Source organism: Entelurus aequoreus, linkage group LG08, assembly GCF_033978785.1.
Source record: "Entelurus aequoreus isolate RoL-2023_Sb linkage group LG08, RoL_Eaeq_v1.1, whole genome shotgun sequence".
NCBI classification, from domain to species: domain Eukaryota; kingdom Metazoa; phylum Chordata; class Actinopteri; order Syngnathiformes; family Syngnathidae; genus Entelurus; species Entelurus aequoreus.
In genome coordinates, this window is record NC_084738.1 from 83106547 (window position 1) to 83127413 (window position 20867).

A 20867-nucleotide genomic window follows, 5' to 3' on the forward strand; every position below is an offset into this window, starting at 1 on the left:
AGTGCATTATTTAATGTGTGCATTATTTAATGTGTGCATTATTTAAGGTTTCATTATTTAATGTGTGCATTATTTTATTAGTGCATTATTTAATGTTTCATTATTATATTAGTGCATTATTTAATGTGTGCATTATTTAATGTGTGCATTATTTAAGGTTTCATTATTTAATGTGTGCATTATTTAAGGTTTCATTATTATATTAGTGCATTATTTAATGTGTGCATTATTTAATGTGTGCATTATTTAAGGTTTCATTATTTAATGTGTGCATTATTTTATGTGTGCATTATTTAATGTGTGCATTATTTAATGTGTGCATTATTTTATTAGTGCATAATTTAATGTGTGCATTATTTTATGTATGCATTATTTTATTAGTGCATTATTTAAAGGCCTACTGAAAGCCACTACTACCGACCACGCAGTCTGATAGTTTATATATCAATGATGAAATCTTAACATTGAAACACATGCCAATACGGCCGGGTTAACTTATAAAGTGCAATTTTAAAATTCCCGCCACACTTCCGGTTGAAAATCTCCTTTGGATATGATTTATGCGCGTGACGTCATAAAATGCACGGAAGTGTTTGGGCCCTATTGGACACAATACACAAAGCTCTGTTTTCTTCGACAAAATTCCACAGTATTCTGGACATCTGTGTTGGTGAATCTTTTGCAATTTGTTTAATGAACAATGGAGGCTGCAAAGAAGAACGGTGTAGGTGGGATCGATCGGTGTCTTAGCGGCTAAGTACAATACTTACAGCAATACAACAAGGACTACTTACCCTGATAGAAGACGCCTAGCTGATGCTTGCCGCCAAACCCACGGGTGACGCCAAACCCACGGATGAAGTCCTTCGTCGCGCCGTTGATCGCTGGAACGCAGGTGAGCACGGCTGTTGATGGGAAGATGAGGGCTGGCTGGCGTAGGTGGAGCGCTAATGTTTTATCATAGTTCTGTGAGTTCCGGCTGCTAAGTTGCTAAATTAGCCTTAGCGTCGTTAGCAACAGCATTGTTAAGCCTTACCAGGCTGAGAATTTTTAACCGTGTAGTTACATGTACATGGTTTAATAGTATTTTTGCTCTTCTGTCTATCCTTCCAGTCAGGGGTTTATTTATTTTGTTTCTATCTTCATTTGAGAACGATGCTAGCACGTTAGCTCAGTAGCTAAGTGTGTCACCGATGTATTGTCGTGGAGATAAAAGTCACTTTAAATGTCCATTTCGCATGCTCGACTCTCATTTTCAAGAGGATATAGTATCTGAGGTGGTTTAAAATACAAATCTGTGATCCACAATAAAAAAAGGAGAGTGTGGAATCCAATGAGCCAGCTTGTACCTAAGTTACGGTCAGAGCGAAAAAAGATACGTCCATCACTGCCTCTCAAGTCATTCACTGTAACGTTCCTCATCTACGAATCTTTCATCCTCGCTCAAATTAATGGGGTAATCATCACTTTCTCGGTCCGAATCTCTCTCGCTCCATTGTAAACAACGGGGAATTGTGAGGAATACTAGCTCCTGTGACGTCACGCTACTTCCGGTACAGGCAAGGCTTTTTTTTATCAGCGAGCAAAAGTTGCGAACTTTATCGTCGATTTTCTCTACTAAATCCTTTCAGCAAAAATATGGCAATATCGCGAAATGATCAAGTATGACACATAGAATGGATCTGCTATTCCCGTTTAAATAAAAAAAAATCATTTCAGTAGGCCTTTAATATGTGCATTATTTTATGTATGCATTATTTTTTAGTGCATTATTTTATGTTTATTATTTAATGTGTGCATTATTTAATGTTTGCATTATTTTATTAGTGCATTATTTTATGTTTGCATTATTTTATTAGTGTATTATTTAATGTGTGCATTATTTAATGTGTGCATTATTTATTTTGTGTGCATTATTTAATGTGTGCATTATTTTATTAGTGCATTATTTAATGTGTGCATTATTTAATTATAAAGTAGTAATGTACATCTATAAAGTTGTAATATAATCTATAAAGTTGTAATATACATCTATAAAGTTGTAATATACATCTATAAAGTTGTAATATATTCTATAAAGTTGTAATAAACGTCTATAAAGTTGTAATGTACATCTATAAAGTTGTAATAAACATCTATAAAGTTGTAATATACATCTATAAAGTTGTAATAAACTTCTATAAAGTTGTAATATACATCTATAAAGTTGTAATATACATCTATAAAGTTGTAATATACATCTATAAAGTTGTAATAAATGCCTAAAAAGTTGTAATATACATCTATAAAGTTGTAATATACATCTATAAAGTTGTAATAAACGTCTATAAAGTTGTAATGTACATCTATAAAGTCGTAATATACATCTATAAAGTTGTAATATACATCTATAAAGTTGTAATAAACGTCTATAAAGTTGTAATGTACATCTATAAAGTTGTAATATACATCTATAAAGTTGTAATATACATCTATAAAGTTGTAATGTACATCTATAAAGTCGTAATATACATCTATAAAGTCGTAATATACATCTATAAAGTTGTAATAAACGTCTATAAAGTTGTAATGTACATCTATAAAGTTGTAATATACATCTATAAAGTTGTAATAAACGTCTATAAAGTTGTAATGTACATCTATAAAGTCGTAATATACATCTATAAAGTTGTAATATACATCTATAAAGTTGTAATAAACGTCTATAAAGTTGTAATGTACATCTATAAAGTCGTAATATACATCTATAAAGTTGTAATATACATCTATAAAGTTGTAATAAACGTCTATAAAGTTGTAATGTACATCTATAAAGTTGTAATATACATCTATAAAGTTGTAATATACATCTATAAAGTTGTAATGTACATCTATAAAGTCGTAATATACATCTATAAAGTCGTAATATACATCTATAAAGTTGTAATAAACGTCTATAAAGTTGTAATGTACATCTATAAAGTTGTAATGTACATCTATAAAGTTGTAATATACATCTATAAAGTTGTAATGTACGTCTATAAAGTTGTAATGTACATCTATAAAGTTGTAATATACATCTATAAAGTTGTAATATACATCTATAAAGTTGTAATAAACGTCTATAAAGTTGAGATAATGCAGTAGTTTATAGATGAATTCATGTTCCTGTGTGGCCCCTGTAGCAAATGCATCTAGGACCAGTATTGGCCCCCGGACTTGCGGTTGGGGACCACTGGTCTAATTGATTGTTTAAAAAGTGACCTGAATAGTGATTTATTTTACACAGCACACCATTTGTATCCCTAAAATAAAGAAGTATTTTAAAAGAACAACACACTTTTATTAGTATTCTTTGCTATAAAGATAACAATTTAATTCATTTTTAGCACTTGATCATATAGTTGTACTATTTATTTGGCCATGGAATAATATCAAATTATAGTTCAAATGAGCAGAATAAATATTCATAATAACAATTATTTTTAAATAAACATGTGATTATTGGAGTTATTTGATACCTTAGATAAATATTTCATGCAGTTTGTCTAAATGAGGACAAATATTTTTTTTGAAATGTCATTGTACAAAAAAAGAAGATTTCCCAAATGAGTAGTTTCCTGAGAAGAGTGTCGCTAATGAGGCTGACATACAAACTGTGTCACCTCCTCCTTGCTGGACATGATTGTGAAAAGAGCAGACCAATTAAGGAGGACTATTTCAAAAAGCCGCCATGTTTTCTCCTCGGAAGCAGCGCGCCTGTTGTAACACGAGTGGCCGCAAGAGGGCGGCAGAGTTCAGTTCATATAGAGTGAGCTGCTCCTCAGGGACCGCTGCCAATTAATGCACGCACACACACTTTGGATCACTTACTACCTGTTTTATTTGTATTTTTTAAAATATATATGTATGTGTATAAATATATATAATACATTGAAGTTAAAGTACCCATGATTGTCACACACACACTACAAAATTATTCTCTGCATTTGACCCATCACCCTTGATCACCCCCTGGGAGGTGAGGGCAGCAGTGAGCAGCAGCAGTGGCCGCGCCCGGGAATCATTTTTGGTGATTTAACCCCCAATTCCATCCCTTGATGCTGAGTGCCAAGCAGGGAGGTAATGGCTCCCATTTTTATAGTCTTTGGTATGACTCGGCCGGTGTTTGAACTCACAACCTACCCATCTCAGGGCGGACACTCTAACCACTAGGCCACTAAATATTAAATATATATATATATATATATATATACACACACATATCCATTTTCCGCTTGTCCCTTTCGGGGTTGTGGGGAGTGCTGGATATATATATATATATATATATATATATATATATATATATATATATATATATATATATATATATATATATATATATATATATATATATATATATATATATATATATATATCCAGCACTCCCCACAACCCCGAAAGGGACAAGCGGTCCCAATCATCGAAATAGCAAGAAAACATCTTAAATCACCTTTATTTGAAGGTTTTGTACGAGGTATGTCTTCAGAAATTAGTCCTTTGTGTTAAAATTCCTTGAGAAAATCAAGAGTTTTCAACGCTCACTCGCGGCAATAAGGGGGAATCCCCCTAGCTATATTTGGTATCATTGTGACGCCAAGTTTACCTACTTTCTAAAAATGAGCATGGAATTCCCGATGACGCCATTCTGAACCAATAGAATTCGAGTTTTTAAACCTGTCCCGACGTAAACAAATCCGGCTTGTTGCTAACCGGTCGCTGTGAGGCGTACCCTCATTGGTTGAATCACCCCGCGCGGTGCATTGTGGTATCATGGCAGCGCTCTGATGAAAAACAACACAGTAATTCGAGCGGAATATTTGGTGAAAAAAGGTGATTTTCGAACATTTAATTATTATTTTGGTGGATAAGTTTTACATTCCGTAATGGATTTAGAAGGTGGAGAGGGTACACAGGCGGTTGCAAGTGCGCTAAATTCACTGCAGTCGGCGAATCTTCTTAGTGCTGCTGGTCAGGAATATTACGGACAGCTGACCAGCTGACAAACTGACCAGTGAACAAAAAAACTGTGACATAACAGTGTTGACATTTTTGTACATAACCGTTTTCAATAGAGTTGAATATATATTTTTCCTTTAGGCATGGGATTTGACTTTAATTGTACCAATTTTGGTGTTGCTACAAGGACTTTTAAGGTATGGTTGCTATGGAGTTTTGTTTTGGAACATTCTGTTCTGGAACAGTAAACTTTAAGCTGTTTTTTCTCAAAACGGACCCTCAAACTTGGTCGACTTCAATCGGATGTAACTCGGTCATTTTCTGTCCGATTCCAACAAACCATATATCATTTTGAAGGTCTTTAGATGGAGAATGTGTCAATAACAATAACTCAGTTTTTCAAATGTCCTCATTGTGACTCATTTTGCCAGCACAGGTCACATATATATATACATACACACAGCTGTGGCTATGAAAGTAGCTTACTACCAACAGGTGTGAATGAATGATGGGTTCTCACTTCTCTGTGAAGCGCTTTGAGTGTCTAGAAAAGCGCTATATAAATCTAATCCATTATATATATATATATATATATATATATATATATATATATATATATATATATATATATATATATATATATATATATATATATATATATATATACATACATACATATATTGGTAAATTATATAATTGACTACAATGTGCATACTATATTATACTATACTGTAAATATTATAGCATATATATATATATATATATATATATATAATGTAAATATAATATATACATTTATATGTTTATAAATATACTGTGTATATATATCATGTTTGTGTATGTATACATATATACACACACCTATACATATATATATATATATATATATATATATATATATATATATATATATATATATACATATACATATATATATATATATATATACATATATATATATATGTATATATATATATATATGTATATATATATATATATATATATATATATATATATATATATATATATATATATATATATATATATATATATATATATATATATATATATATATATATATATATATATGTCTTAATTAGATTATCCAAAAAAATAAAATAAAATAAAATAAAATAGTGCTCGATACCGTGGTAGAGCGTAATATGTATGTGTGGGAAAAAATCACAAGACTATTTCATCTCTACAGGTCTGTTTCATGAGGGTTTCCTCAATCATCAGGAGATTTTAATGAAAGCATTCACATACCATGGTTTATATAGGGCACAGAGTGGTGGGGTACAGGCAGGCGTAGGGGCGTGGTGATTGGCTCATGTGTTACCTAGGAGGTGTTTCCTTCTGTGACGGCATGCTGATACAATTTCGCTGCGCTTGTTGAGGGATGACAAGTCTGGACGGTATATAATAAACAGTTTCTCTTTTAAGCATAGGTTGCATCTTTTATTACCACTGTTGTAAGGTGTGCTGGATGCAAAAATTTGCCATGTTATCGAATATTCAACATTATTGTCTTTGAGATTCCAAATGTGTTTGCTGAGTTCTGTAGTGTTCCGCAAGCTTTTGCTTCTGAAAGAGGCTTTGTGATTGTTCCATCTGGTTTTGAATTCTCCCTCAGTTAATCCTACATATGTGTCGGGTGTGTTAATGTCCTTGCGTGTTACCTTTGCTTGGTAAACGACTGATGGTTGTAAGCACCCCCCGTCGAGAGGGCAATCAGGTTTCTTTCTAAAATCTCCTGATGATTGAGGAAACCCTCATGAAACAGGCCTGTAGAGATTAAATAGTCTTGTGATTTTTTTCCCACACATACATATATATATATATATATATATATATGCAGTATATATATATATATATATATATATATTTTTTTTTTATATATAACATTTGACATTTACCAACGTTCCCCCCCACCCCCCACTTGAAATAAACAAATATAATCAATATATGTTAAAAAATTTTGTACCCGACTGTGTTGGGTGTCTGCAAGTCCCGTTGTGAAAGAATCATGAAGGAAGTAAGCAAGATGCAGTTTCACAACGACAAAGGTGCCAGAAAGTGGTGGTTTCGTGTGTGTGCGTGCGTGTGTGTCTCTGTGTGTGTGTGTGTGTGTGTGTGCGTGTACTTTAAATGATAACTTTCATGGGCAGGTGGGGGGTGGGGGTGGGGGGTGCTCGTAAGGACGAGACATGAGTGATTTTTGAGTGGGAAAAGATAACAGCACACGTGTGTGTCACTGCTGCTCCTGTTGAGACATTTATTGTTTGTTTGCACACACACACACACACACACACACACACACACACACACACACACACACACACACACACACACACACACACACACACACACACACACACACACACACACACACACACACACACTCCCTCGGTCACTCTCAAGAGGTTAAGGGTCATTATCAAGCTGGTGACAACACTCCGCTGGAGTGAAGAAAAGTGCAATGGGTCCATCTTCACCTTCCAGAGCACAAAATAAATTTAAAAAAAAGGCGGGAAATGGCAAAATGAAAAAAAAAAAAAAAAAAGTCGCATACAAAGCGACTCAATCCACAAACACAAATGACACCAGCCAATAAACCAACAAGTCATTTGCACTCAAACTAATTGCACACGTGGTAAAAGGCACTGTAAGCACAGACGCATGTTAGCATATTAGCATGTAGCCGCGGCTCGCTAGCATTTCATTGCAGCCTCAAACCAAAATCATCTTAGCGGCTAAATTAGCCAGCAGGTGTTCACCTGTTGCAGCGGCCAATGGCGATACTAGGCGGATGGTCGATGATATATTGCAAAGGAATTTTACCAACGCCATATGTGGGAGAAATAGTAATGGTGAGTAGCAGTTTTCGCCAACAGGCTCCGCCCACTACGAATAGATATAAACAGGCACTGACTAATCAGGCACTTCGGGGTGTCAACATCATCAGTTCTTTGATTGATTGATTGAGACTTTTATTAGTAGGTTGCACAGTGAAGTACATATTCCGTACAATTGACCACTAAATGGTAACACCCGAATAAGTTTTTCAACTTGTTTAAGTCGGGGTCCACTTAAATTGATTCATGATACAGATATATACTATCATATATACTATCATCATAATACAGTCATCACACAAGATAATCACATTGAATTATTTACATTATTTACAATCAGGGGTGTGGAGGGAGGGGGGGTGGGGGGGGGGATATGGACATCAAGTACTGGACATAGAGAGAGAGAGAGAGAGAGAGATCAGAAGGCATAAGAAAAAGAATCTGCATTTGATTGTTTACATTTGATTATTAGCAATCCGGGGAGGGTGTTAGTTTAGGGTTGTTCTACCAAACAGGATCCAGATCGGATTTTGTAGAGCCTCGTTAACGTCTCCTGTTCTGTGCCGAACTATCAATCAAAATTTGGCGCCATGCCACGCCCACATCTTATGGCGCTGGCAAAATTCCTTCGCAATTTATCGTCGCCCGTCTGTCTAGTATCTGTCATTTTAATTGCGACTCACTCAGTCAAAGTCCCTAGGAAGAGTTCGGTAAAGTACCACCCCTGGTTTTGGCCTAAAAACAGCCTACGAAAAACTGGTAAAAAAAAATGGAGCCCCTCGGCCCAGATTGACGTGTCGTCACGACAACCGCTGGAGACGTCCCTCGTGACAGGACGCACGTAAAAGTCTCCAGAACCTCAATGTGAAAAGGAACAGGAAGTTGGCCATCTTGGTTTTTGTAGGACTCCTGAATGACAGATTCTAGACCAGGGGTCGGCAACCCGCGGCTCTAGAGCCGCATGCGGCTCTTTAGCGCCGCCCTAGTGGCTCTCTGGAGCTTTTTCAAAAATGTATGAAAAATGGAAAAAGATGAGGGGAAAAAATATATTTTTTGTTTTAATATGGTTTCTGTAGGAGTACAAACATGACACTAATTGTTATAAAGCGCACTGTTTATATTAAACATGCTTCACTGATTCGAGTATTTGGCGAGCGCCGTTTTGTCCTACTAATTTTGGCGGTCCTTGAACTCACCTTAGTTTGTTTCCATGTATAACTTTCTCCGGCTTTCTAGGACGTGTTTTATGCCACTTCTTTTTCTGTCTCATTTTGTCCACCCAACTGTTAACGTTGTACGTGAAGAGGCACAAAGGTGAGTTTTGTTGATGTTATTGACTTGTGTGGAGTGCTAATCAGACATATTTGGTTACTGCATTAATGCTAGCTAATCGATGCTAACATGCTATTTAGGCTAGCTATATGTACATATTGCATCATTATGCCTCATTTGTAGGTATATTTGAGGTCATTTAGTTTCCTTTAAGTCCTTTAAATGTATATCTCTTGACACACTATCTGTATGTAATATGGCTTTTAATTTTTTGCGGCTCCAGACAGATTTGTTTTTGTATTTTTGGTCCAATATGGCTCTTTCAACATTTTGGGTTGCCGACCCCTGTTCTAGACGGATGGTCAATGATACATTGCAAAGGAATTTTACCAACTCCTTAAAGGCCTACTGAAATTAATTTTTTTTATTTAAACGGGGATAGCAGATCTATTCTATGTGTCATACTTGATCATTTCGCGATATTGCCATATTTTTGCTGAAAGGATTTAGTATAGAACAACGACGATAAAGATTGCAACTTTTGGTATCTGATAAAAAAAAGGCTTGCCCCTACCGGAAGTAGCGTGACGTAGTCAGTTGAACATATACGCAAAGTTCCCTATTGTTTACAATGATGGCCGCATGAAGTGAGAGAGATTCGGACCGAGAAAGCGACAATTTCCCCATTAATTTGAGCGAGGATGAAAGATTTGTGGATGAGTAAAGTGCAAGTGAAGGACTAGTGGGGAGTTGAAGCTATTCAGATAGGGAAGATGCTGTGAGAGCCGGGGGTGACCTGATATTCAGCTGGGAATGACTACAACAGTAAATAAACACAAGACATATATATACTCTATTAGCCACAACACAACCAGGCTTATATTTAATATGCCACAAATTAATCCTGCATAAAAACACCTGCGTGTTTGTTATGCTAGCTCCTAGCTCCTCTGCTAGCTCCTAGCTCCATAGAACACGCCAATACAATTCAAACACCTGATCAACACACACAATCACTCAGCCCAAAAGACCGTTTACCTAACCCAAGGTTCATAAAGCTTATATATTTTTAAAAAGTTACGTACGTGACGCGCACGTACGGTACGGTACGTGTTATGCTAGCTCCTAGCTCCTATGCTAGCTCCTAGCTCCATAGAACACGCCAATACAATTCAAACACCTGATCAACACACACAATCACTCAGCCCAAAAGACCGTTCACCTAACCCAAGGTTCATAAAGCTTATATATTTTTAAAAAGTTACGTACGTGACGCGCCCGTACGGTACGGTACGTGTTATGCTAGCTCCTAGCTCCTATGCTAGCTCCTAGCACTATAGAACACGCCAATACAATTCAAACACCTGATCAACACACACAATCACTCAGCCCAAAAGACCGTTCACCTAACCCAAGGTTCATAAAGCTTATATATTTTTAAAAAGTTACGTACGTGACGCGCACGTACGGTACGGTACGTGTTATGCTAGCTCCTATGCTAGCTCCTAGCTCCATAGAACACGCCAATACAATTCAAACACCTGATCAACACACACAATCACTCAGCCCAAAAGACCGTTCACCTAACCCAAGGTTCATAAAGCTTATATATTTTTAAAAAGTTACGTACGTGACGCGCACGTACGGTACGGTACGTGTTATGCTAGCTCCTAGCTCCTATGCTAGCTCCTAGCTCCATAGAACACGCCAATACAATTCAAACACCTGACCAACACACACAATCACTCAGCCCAAAAGACCGTTCACCTAACCCAAGGTTCATAAAGCTTATATATTTTTAAAAAGTTACGTACGTGACGCGCACGTACGGTACAGTACGTTTTATGCTAGCTCCTAGCTCCATAGAACACGCCAATACAATTCAAACACCTGATCAACACACACAATCACTCAGCCCAAAAGACCGTTCACCTAACCCAAGGTTCATAAAGCTTATATATTTTAAAAAAGTTACGTACATACGCAAAAAAAAGTTGCGCACATACGGTCAAGCGATCCAAATGTTTAGAAGCAAAAGCTGCATACTCACAGTAGCACGTCTGCGTCTTTGTCATCCAAATAAAAGTAATCCTGGTAAGAGTCTGTGTTGTCCCAGTTCTCTACAGGCGTCTGTGTATCGAAGTCAAAAGTCCTCCTGGTTAGAGTCTCTGTTATCCGAGTTCTTCCATCTTGACTGCATCTTTCGGGAATGTAAACAAAGAAGCGCCGGCTGTGTACTGTTGTGGCTGACTACGTTCCAAAAATACGTCCATTTCGCACCGACAACTTTCTTCTTTGCTTGCTCAGCTTCCTTCTCCATAATGCAATGAACATGATTGCAACAGATTCACGAACACAGATGTCCAGAATACTGTGGAATTATGAAATGAAAACAGAGCTTTTTCATATCGGCTTCAATGTGGAAGGCATACCCGTGTTCGCCGGGCTACGTCACGCGCATACGTCATCCTCAGAGGCGTTTCGAACCGGAAGTTTAGCGGCAAATTTAAAATGTCACTTTATAAGTTAACCCGGGCCGTATTGGCATGTGTTATAATGTTAAGATTTCATCATTGATATATAAACTATCAGACTGCGTGGTCGGTAGTAGTGGCTTTCAGTAGGCCTTTAAGATGTGGGAAAAATGGTAATGGTGAGTAGCAGTTTTTACTAAGCATAGATATGAACAGGCACTCACCATCTGTTTAGTATCTGTCATTGTAACTGCGACTCACTCGGTCAAAGTCCCTAGGAGGAGTTCGGCAAAGTCCGACCCCTGGTTTTGGCCTAAAAATCCTAAAAGAACCAAGATAGCGGACTTCCTGTCCGTTTTCAAATATGGGTTCTTGAGACTTTTCCGTGCGTCCTGTCACGAGGGACGTCCCCGGCCACTTTGGGGACTCTGGCCCGAGGACCTCAGTTTTCCCAACTCTGCATTATGCAACAGTCTCTGACGTTGCCAAGTCTCGTCGGCCGCTGGAGACGCGGGCGGCGACGGGTGCCGCCTCCCCGCCACCGCTGGAAGCCCGGCCACCTGCTTGGTGCAGATGGCGCGTCCCCGTCCCCCCCCCCGCCCCCGCCGACACCTGCCGCCCAGCGCACTAAATGGCCGGGTGCCGCGGGGGGTCGGGCCGCCACAAAGCAGGCAGTGAAAGTGCTGCTCGCACATTAGCGGCCGTGAGCGCCGGCAGATGGCGGGCCTGCGAGCGCAGGGTTGAGGTGCTGACGCGGGCTTTTGCGGGCTAAAACGCTGACAGGTGAATGATGCTATATGGCGGGGCTAGCCGGCTTTATAACAGGAACGCCGCCGTTAGCTCGGCTTTTGGCTTCCATTGTCAACGTAGCACACTTACGAGCTAACTTGGAGCTGATTGCTCCCACCCCCTGCGGTGCTTCCTCCCCCGGCCACACACACACACACACACACACACACACACACACACACACACTTCCGACCCCAGTCTCCCCGGAGACCAGGGCTGTGCGGCCGGAATGTGGCTAACAGTCTGGCCTACAGGCTTGTTAAACATCACTTTCGTTTTGTTTCCTTCCCGCCAACAAACAAGAGCTGGTCTTGTAGCTTCTGCAACACTTTATTGATGGAGGAACATTCCGGAACTCTTGGTGGAACGTCGTCCAACGAAGCCGAGCAGTTTGATAACGCTTACTTTAACCTCTGATTCTGTTTCTTGTCGTCACGTTTATTTCATTCCAAATGTGATAGCAATACAAAAATAATGTAGCCACTATGGACATTAGCATGCTAACGTTAGCATGATAACTTTTGCAGCCGATTTAACAGTGGTACACCTCAGAGTCATATAAGTTAGCACTTGACACATGCTAGCCTTAGCATGCTAACTTCTTTAAGACAATTTTGCAGTTGTAAACCTCAGAGTCATATAAGTTAGTACTTGACACATGCTAATGTTAGCATGCTAACTTCTTTAAGACAATTTTGCAGTCGTAAACCTCAGAGTCATATAAGTTAACACTTGACACATGCTAACGTTAGTATGCTAACTTCTTTAAGACAATTTTGCAGTCGTGCACTTCAGTCATATAACTTCTTAATACCTGACATATGCTAGTTGTTAGCATGCTAACGTATTTAAGCCAATTCTCTAGATGTACACCTCAGAGTCATATAAGTTAGCACTTGACACATGCTAATGTTAGTATGCTAACTTCTTTAAGACAGTTTTGCAGTCGTAAACCTAAGAGTCATATAAGTTAACACTTGACACATGCTAACGTTAGTATGCTAACTTCTTTAAGACAATTTTGCAGTCGTGCACTTCAGTCATATAACTTCTTAATACCTGACATATGCGAGTTGTTAGCATGCTAATTTCTTAAAGCCAATTCTCTAGATGTACACCTCAGAGTCATATAAGTTAGCACTTGACACATGCTAACGTTAGCATGCTAACTTCGTCCAACGAAGCCGAGCAGTTTGATAACGCTTACTTTAACCTCTGATTCTGTTTCTTGTCGTCACGTTTATTTCATTCCAAATGTGATAGCAATACAAAAATAATGTAGCCACTATGGACATTAGCATGCTAACGTTAGCATGATAACTTTTGCAGCCGATTTAACAGTGGTACACCTCAGAGTCATATAAGTTAGCACTTGACACATGCTAACGTTAGCATGCTAACTTCTTTAAGACAATTTTGCAGTTGTAAACCTCAGTCATATAAGTTAGTACTTGACACATGCTAACGTTAGCATGCTAACTTCTTTAAGACAATTTTGCAGTCGTACACCTCAGTCATATAAGTTAGTACTTGACACATGCTAGCCTTAGCATGCTGACTTCTTTAAGACAATTTTGCAGTTGTAAACCTCAGAGTCATATAAGTTAGTACTTGACACATGCTAATGTTAGCATGCTAACTTCTTTAAGACAATTTTGCAGTCGTAAACCTCAGAGTCATATAAGTTAACACTTGACACATGCTAACGTTAGTATGCTAACTTCTTTAAGACAATTTTGCAGTTGTGCACTTCAGTCATATAACTTCTTAATACCTGACATATGCTAGTTGTTAGCATGCTAACGTATTTAAGCCAATTCTCTAGATGTACACCTCAGAGTCATATAAGTTAGCACTTGACACATGCTAATGTTAGTATGCTAACTTCTTTAAGACAGTTTTGCAGTCGTAAACCTAAGAGTCATATAAGTTAACACTTGACACATGCTAACGTTAGTATGCTAACTTCTTTAAGACAATTTTGCAGTCGTGCACTTCAGTCATATAACTTCTTAATACCTGACATATGCGAGTTGTTAGCATGCTAATTTCTTAAAGCCAATTCTCTAGATGTACACCTCAGAGTCATATAAGTTAGCACTTGACACATGCTAACGTTAGCATGCTAACTTCGTCCAACGAAGCCGAGCAGTTTGATAACGCTTACTTTAACCTCTGATTCTGTTTCTTGTCGTCACGTTTATTTCATTCCAAATGTGATAGCAATACAAAAATAATGTAGCCACTATGGACATTAGCATGCTAACGTTAGCATGATAACTTTTGCAGCCGATTTAACAGTGGTACACCTCAGAGTCATATAAGTTAGCACTTGACACATGCTAACGTTAGCATGCTAACTTCTTTAAGACAATTTTGCAGTTGTAAACCTCAGTCATATAAGTTACTACTTGACACATGCTAACGTTAGCATGCTAACTTCTTTAAGACAATTTTGCAGTCGTACACCTCAGTCATATAAGTTAGTACTTGACACATGCTAGCCTTAGCATGCTAACTTCTTTAAGACAATTTTGCAGTTGTAAACCTCAGAGTCATATAAGTTAGTACTTGACACATGCTAATGTTAGCATGCTAACTTCTTTCAGACAATTTTGCAGTCGTAAACCTCAGAGTCATATAAGTTAACACTTGACACATGCTAACGTTAGTATGCTTACTTCTTTAAGACAATTTTGCAGTTGTGCACTTCAGTCATATAACTTCTTAATACCTGACATATGCTAGTTGTTAGCATGCTAATTTCTTAAAGCCAATTCTCTAGATGTACACCTCAGAGTCATATAAGTTAGCACTTGACACATGCTAACGTTAGCATGCTAACTTCTTTAAGACAATTTTGCAGTTGTAAACCTCAGTCATATAAGTTAGTACTTGACACATGCTAACGTTAGCATGCTAACTTCTTTAAGACAATTTTGCAGTCGTACACCTCAGTCATATAAGTTAGTACTTGACACATGCTAGCCTTAGCATGCTAACATCTTTAAGACAATTTTGCAGTTGTAAACCTCAGAGTCATATAAGTTAGTACTTGACACATGCTAATGTTAGCATGCTAACTTCTTTAAGACAATTTTGCAGTTGTAAACCTCAGTCATATAAGTTAGCACTTGACACATGCTAACGTTAGCATGCTAACTTCTTTAAGACAATTTTGCAGTTGTAAACCTCAGTCATATAAGTTAGTACTTGACACATGCTAACGTTAGCATGCTAACTTCTTTAAGACAATTTTGCAGTCGTACACCTCAGTCATATAAGTTAGTACTTGACACATGCTAGCCTTAGCATGCTGACTTCTTTAAGACAATTTTGCAGTTGTAAACCTCAGAGTCATATAAGTTAGTACTTGACACATGCTAATGTTAGCATGCTAACTTCTTTAAGACAATTTTGCAGTCGTAAACCTCTGAGTCATATAAGTTAACACTTGACACATGCTAACGTTAGTATGCTAACTTCTTTAAGACAATTTTGCAGTTGTGCACTTCAGTCATATAACTTCTTAATACCTGACATATGCTAGTTGTTAGCATGCTAATTTCTTAAAGCCAATTCTCTAGATGTACACCTCAGAGTCATATAAGTTAACACTTGACACATGCTAACGTTAGTATGCTAACTTCTTTAAGACAATTTTGCAGTCGTGCACTTCAGTCATATAACTTCTTAATACCTGACATATGCTAGTTGTTAGCATGCTAACGTATTTAAGCCAATTCTCTAGATGTACACCTCAGAGTCATATAAGTTAGCACTTGACACATGCTAATGTTAGTATGCTAACTTCTTTAAGACAGTTTTGCAGTCGTAAACCTAAGAGTCATATAAGTTAACACTTGACACATGCTAACGTTAGTATGCTAACTTCTTTAAGACAATTTTGCAGTCGTGCACTTCAGTCATATAACTTCTTAATACCTGACATATGCTAGTTGTTAGCATGCTAATTTCTTAAAGCCAATTCTCTAGATGTACACCTCAGAGTCATATAAGTTAGCACTTGACACATGCTAACGTTAGCATGCTAACTTCTTTAAGACAATTTTGCAGTTGTAAACCTCAGTCATATAAGTTAGTACTTGACACATGCTAACGTTAGCATGCTAACTTCTTTAAGACAATTTTGCAGTCGTACACCTCAGTCATATAAGTTAGTACTTGACACATGCTAGCCTTAGCATGCTGACTTCTTTAAGACAATTGTGCAGTTGTAAACCTCAGAGTCATATAAGTTAGTACTTGACACATGCTAATGTTAGCATGCTAACTTCTTTAAGACAATTTTGCAGTCGTAAACCTCAGAGTCATATAAGTTAACACTTGACACATGCTAACGTTAGTATGCTAACTTCTTTAAGACAATTTTGCAGTTGTGCACTTCAGTCATATAACTTCTTAATACCTGACATATGCTAGTTGTTAGCATGCTAACGTATTTAAGCCAATTCTCTAGATGTACACCTCAGAGTCATATAAGTTAGCACTTGACACATGCTAATGTTAGTATGCTAACTTCTTTAAGACAGTTTTGCAGTCGTAAACCTAAGAGTCCTATAAGTTAACACTTGACACATGCTAACGTTAGTATGCTAACTTCTTTAAGACAATTTTGCAGTCGTGCACTTCAGTCATTTAACTTCTTAATACCTGACATATGCTAGTTGTTAGCATGCTAATTTCTTAAAGCCAATTCTCTAGATGTACACCTCAGAGTCATATAAGTTAGCACTTGACACATGCTAACGTTAGCATGCTAACTTCTTTAAGACAATTTTGCAGTTGTAAACCTCAGTCATATAAGTTAGTACTTGACACATGCTAACGTTAGCATGCTAACTTCTTTAAGACAATTTTGCAGTCGTACACCTCAGTCATATAAGTTAGTACTTGACACATGCTAGCCTTAGCATGCTAACTTCTTTAAGACAATTTTGCAGTTGTAAACCTCAGAGTCATATAAGTTAGCACTTGACACATGCTAATGTTAGCATGCTAACTTCTTTAAGACAATTTTGCAGTTGTAAACCTCAGAGTCATATAAGTTAGCACTTGACACATGCTAACGTTAGTATGCTAACTTCTTTAAGACAATTTTGCAGTCGTGCACTTCAGTCATATAACTTCTTAATACCTGACATATGCTAGTTGTTAGCATGCTAACGTATTTAAGCCAATTCTCTAGATGTACACCTCAGAGTCATATAAGTTAGCACTTGACACATGCTAATGTTAGTATGCTAACTTCTTTAAGACAGTTTTGCAGTCGTAAACCTAAGAGTCATATAAGTTAACACTTGACACATGCTAACGTTAGTATGCTAACTTCTTTAAGACAATTTTGCAGTCGTGCACTTCAGTCATATAACTTCTTAATACCTGACATATGCTAGTTGTTAGCATGCTGATTTCTTAAAGCCAATTCTCTAGATGTACACCTCAGAGTCATATAAGTTAGCACTTGACACATGCTAACGTTAGCATGCTAACTTCTTTAAGCCACTTCTACAGTTGTGCACCTCAGTCATATAAGTTAGTACTTGACACATGCCAGCTTTTAGCATGCCTCATTTGCTAAGATTAGCATGCTAACTTTTTTTTTAGCCACTTCTCCAGTTGTACACCATAATCATATAACTTTGTACTTGACACATGCTAACTGTTAGCATGCTTACTTTGCTAACATTAGCATGCTAACTTTGTTCCTCCAATTTAGCAGATGTAACTGACAGAATGAATCTTCTCTGTTCTTCCAGCTAAAAGTTCGTATTATCCCGACTTGGACGAAGAGATCGACTTTATCCACTCCTACATTGAAAAGCAGGAAGTGTCGGCCATCCAACGTCCAAAAACACAATTCCGAGATCCTGGTGAGAATTCTCACAAACAACTTCTTCTTCTTCTTCTCTTGACGTTCAGTCCGTGTTTCCCCCCCCCCGCAGTTTTCTCCTCCAACGGCGGGAAATTAGCGGACGACTCCAAACAGGAGCAATCGGGCCAAGTTGGCGCCCCGTCGGGAGGCCGCAACCAGACCGCCGCCAGTCGAGGGGGCGTGTCCAACACGTCCACGCCGCAGCCCCGGGCCGGTGGAGTGGCGGGGCGGGCGGGGCCTCGTGTGGAGACGGCCCACAAGGACGACAGGGTTGTCATCAGTGAGTAACTTTTTCTAAACGCGGTGCGACGGGAATTTAATTTATTTGATCCAAAATGTGTGTAAAATATACTCTGGTCACATGATCAGTGACAGTGCATGACATGCTGCTTGCTGCATGTCATGCACTGTCGTTGTAAATGTTAATCATCTCTAATGATTACTCTTTATTTCACAGTCATCATCTCACTCTTTGTGGCTGTGGGCACCATCGCCTTGCTGCTGGCCACCGTGTGCTACGTCAAGTAAGCAATTAGGATTTCATTATGTCACATCATCATGTGCATTGGGTGACAAAGTGGACTTGAAGTGGGTGTGGCATGGATGATTGTTTTGACATCGTCGTGTACATTGTGTGTTGTTATCATGTACATTGTGTGACACCATTGTGTACATTATGTGCCGTCAACGTGTACATCAGGGGTCACCAACCTTTTTGAAAGCAAGAGCTACTTCTTGGGTAGTGATTAATGCGAAGGGCTGCCAGTTTGATACGCACTTAAATAAATTGTCAGAAATAGCCAATTTGCTCAATTTACCTTTAACTCTGTTATTATTAATAATTAATGATATTTACACTTAATTGAACGGTTTAAAAGAGGAGAAAACACGAAAAAAAATGACAATTAAATTTTGAAACATAGTTTATCTTCAATTTCGACTCTTTAAAATTCAAAATTCAACCGGAAAAAAGAAGAGAAAAACTTTAAAAAAGAATTTATGGAACATCATTAGTAATTTTTCCTGATTAAGAATAATTTTAGAAATTTGATGACATGTTTTAAATACGTTAAAATCCAATCTACACTTTGTTAGAATATATAACAAATTGGACCAAGCTATATTTCTAACAAAGACTAATCATTATTTCTTCTAGATTTTCCAGAACAAAAATTTTAAAAGAAATTCAGAAGACCTTGAAATAAGATTTAAATTTGATTCTACAGATTTTCTAGATTTGCCAGAATAATTTTTTTGAATTTTAATCATAATAAGTTTGAAGAAATATTTCACAAATATTCTTCGTCGAAAAAACAGAAGCTAAAATGAAGAATTAAATTAAAATTTATTTATTATTCTTTACAATAAGAAAAATAAATTTACTTGAACATTGATTTAAATTGTCAGGAAAGAAGAGGAAGGAATTCAAAATGTAAAAAGGTATATGTGTTTAAAAATCCTAAAATAATTTTTAAGATTGTATTTTTTCTCTAAAATTGTCTTTCTGAAAGTTATAAGAAGCAAAGTAAAAAAAAAAAAAGAATTTATTTAAACAAGTGAAGACCAAGTCTTTAAAATATTTTCTTGGATTTTCAAATTCTATTTGAGTTTTGTTTCTCTTAGAATTAAAAATGTCAGGCAAAGCGAGACCAGCTTGCTAGTAAATAAATAAAATTTAAAAAATAGAGGCAGCTCACTGGTAAGTGCTGCTATTTGAGCTATTTTTAGAACAGGCCAGCGGGCTACTCATCTGGTCCTTACGGGCTACCTGGTGCCCGCGGGCACCGCGTTGGTGACCCCTGGTGTACATTATGTGACATCATCATGTACATTGTGTGACATCATCGTGTACATCATGGGACATCATTGTGTACATCATGTGATATCATCGTGTACATTGTGTGACACCATGGTGTACATTATGTGACATCATCGTGTACACCAGGGGTCACCAACCTTTTTGAAACCAAGGGCTACTTCTTGGGTACTGATTACTGCGAAGGGCTACCAGTTTGGTACACACTTAAATAAATTGCCGGAAGTAGCCAATTTGCTCAATTTACCTTTAACTCTGTTATTATTAATAATTAATGATATTTATCTTTGTGGAAACGCTGATCCTCTTAATGATTTCTCACAATAAATATATATAGAAACATAAATATCAATATGCAACACTTTATTTTTATATTTTCTCTAAGTGCACATTTTTCAAATTGAACATTTTCAAATGATCACTTCTAAGACAGTCTTGTGAAATCACAATATCCCATTTTAACTAGCTAGCCACTAACTTTTTTAACAAATCATGAATTACTTTGCACCATGTTTGTACAAATAATAACTCATGTAAAATTCAAAAGTAAACTCTCAAATTTTTAAACCATGTCACACTTTGAACTGGACACCAAATCTGTTATCTGTTTCTTTGTCAGTTAGTGGGAAGCCTGGCATTGCATGCTGTTAACTAGTGTGTTGTACTCTGGTGTGTAACTTGACACTGCAACTCTGAGTGAGTCTTGCAGATGTGCATCAGTGAGGCGTGTTCTGTGTTTGTTCTTGATGAAGTTCATGTCAGAAAAGGCTGATTCACAAAGATAAGAT

The 20867-nt window shown here is 37.3% G+C and overlaps 1 protein-coding gene across 1 annotated transcript in view; it reads left to right on the forward strand.

Moving 5' to 3' along the window:
• npdc1a (neural proliferation, differentiation and control, 1a) overlaps positions 1 to 20867 on the forward strand; it is a 60289-nt gene that overhangs the window by 32882 nt on the left and 6540 nt on the right. The window contains exons 3-5 of the mRNA XM_062057455.1: positions 18148 to 18261; positions 18334 to 18543; positions 18721 to 18787. Coding sequence (XP_061913439.1) covers positions 18148 to 18261; positions 18334 to 18543; positions 18721 to 18787 — 391 coding nt within the window. The remainder of the gene's footprint in view (positions 1 to 18147; positions 18262 to 18333; positions 18544 to 18720; positions 18788 to 20867) is intronic.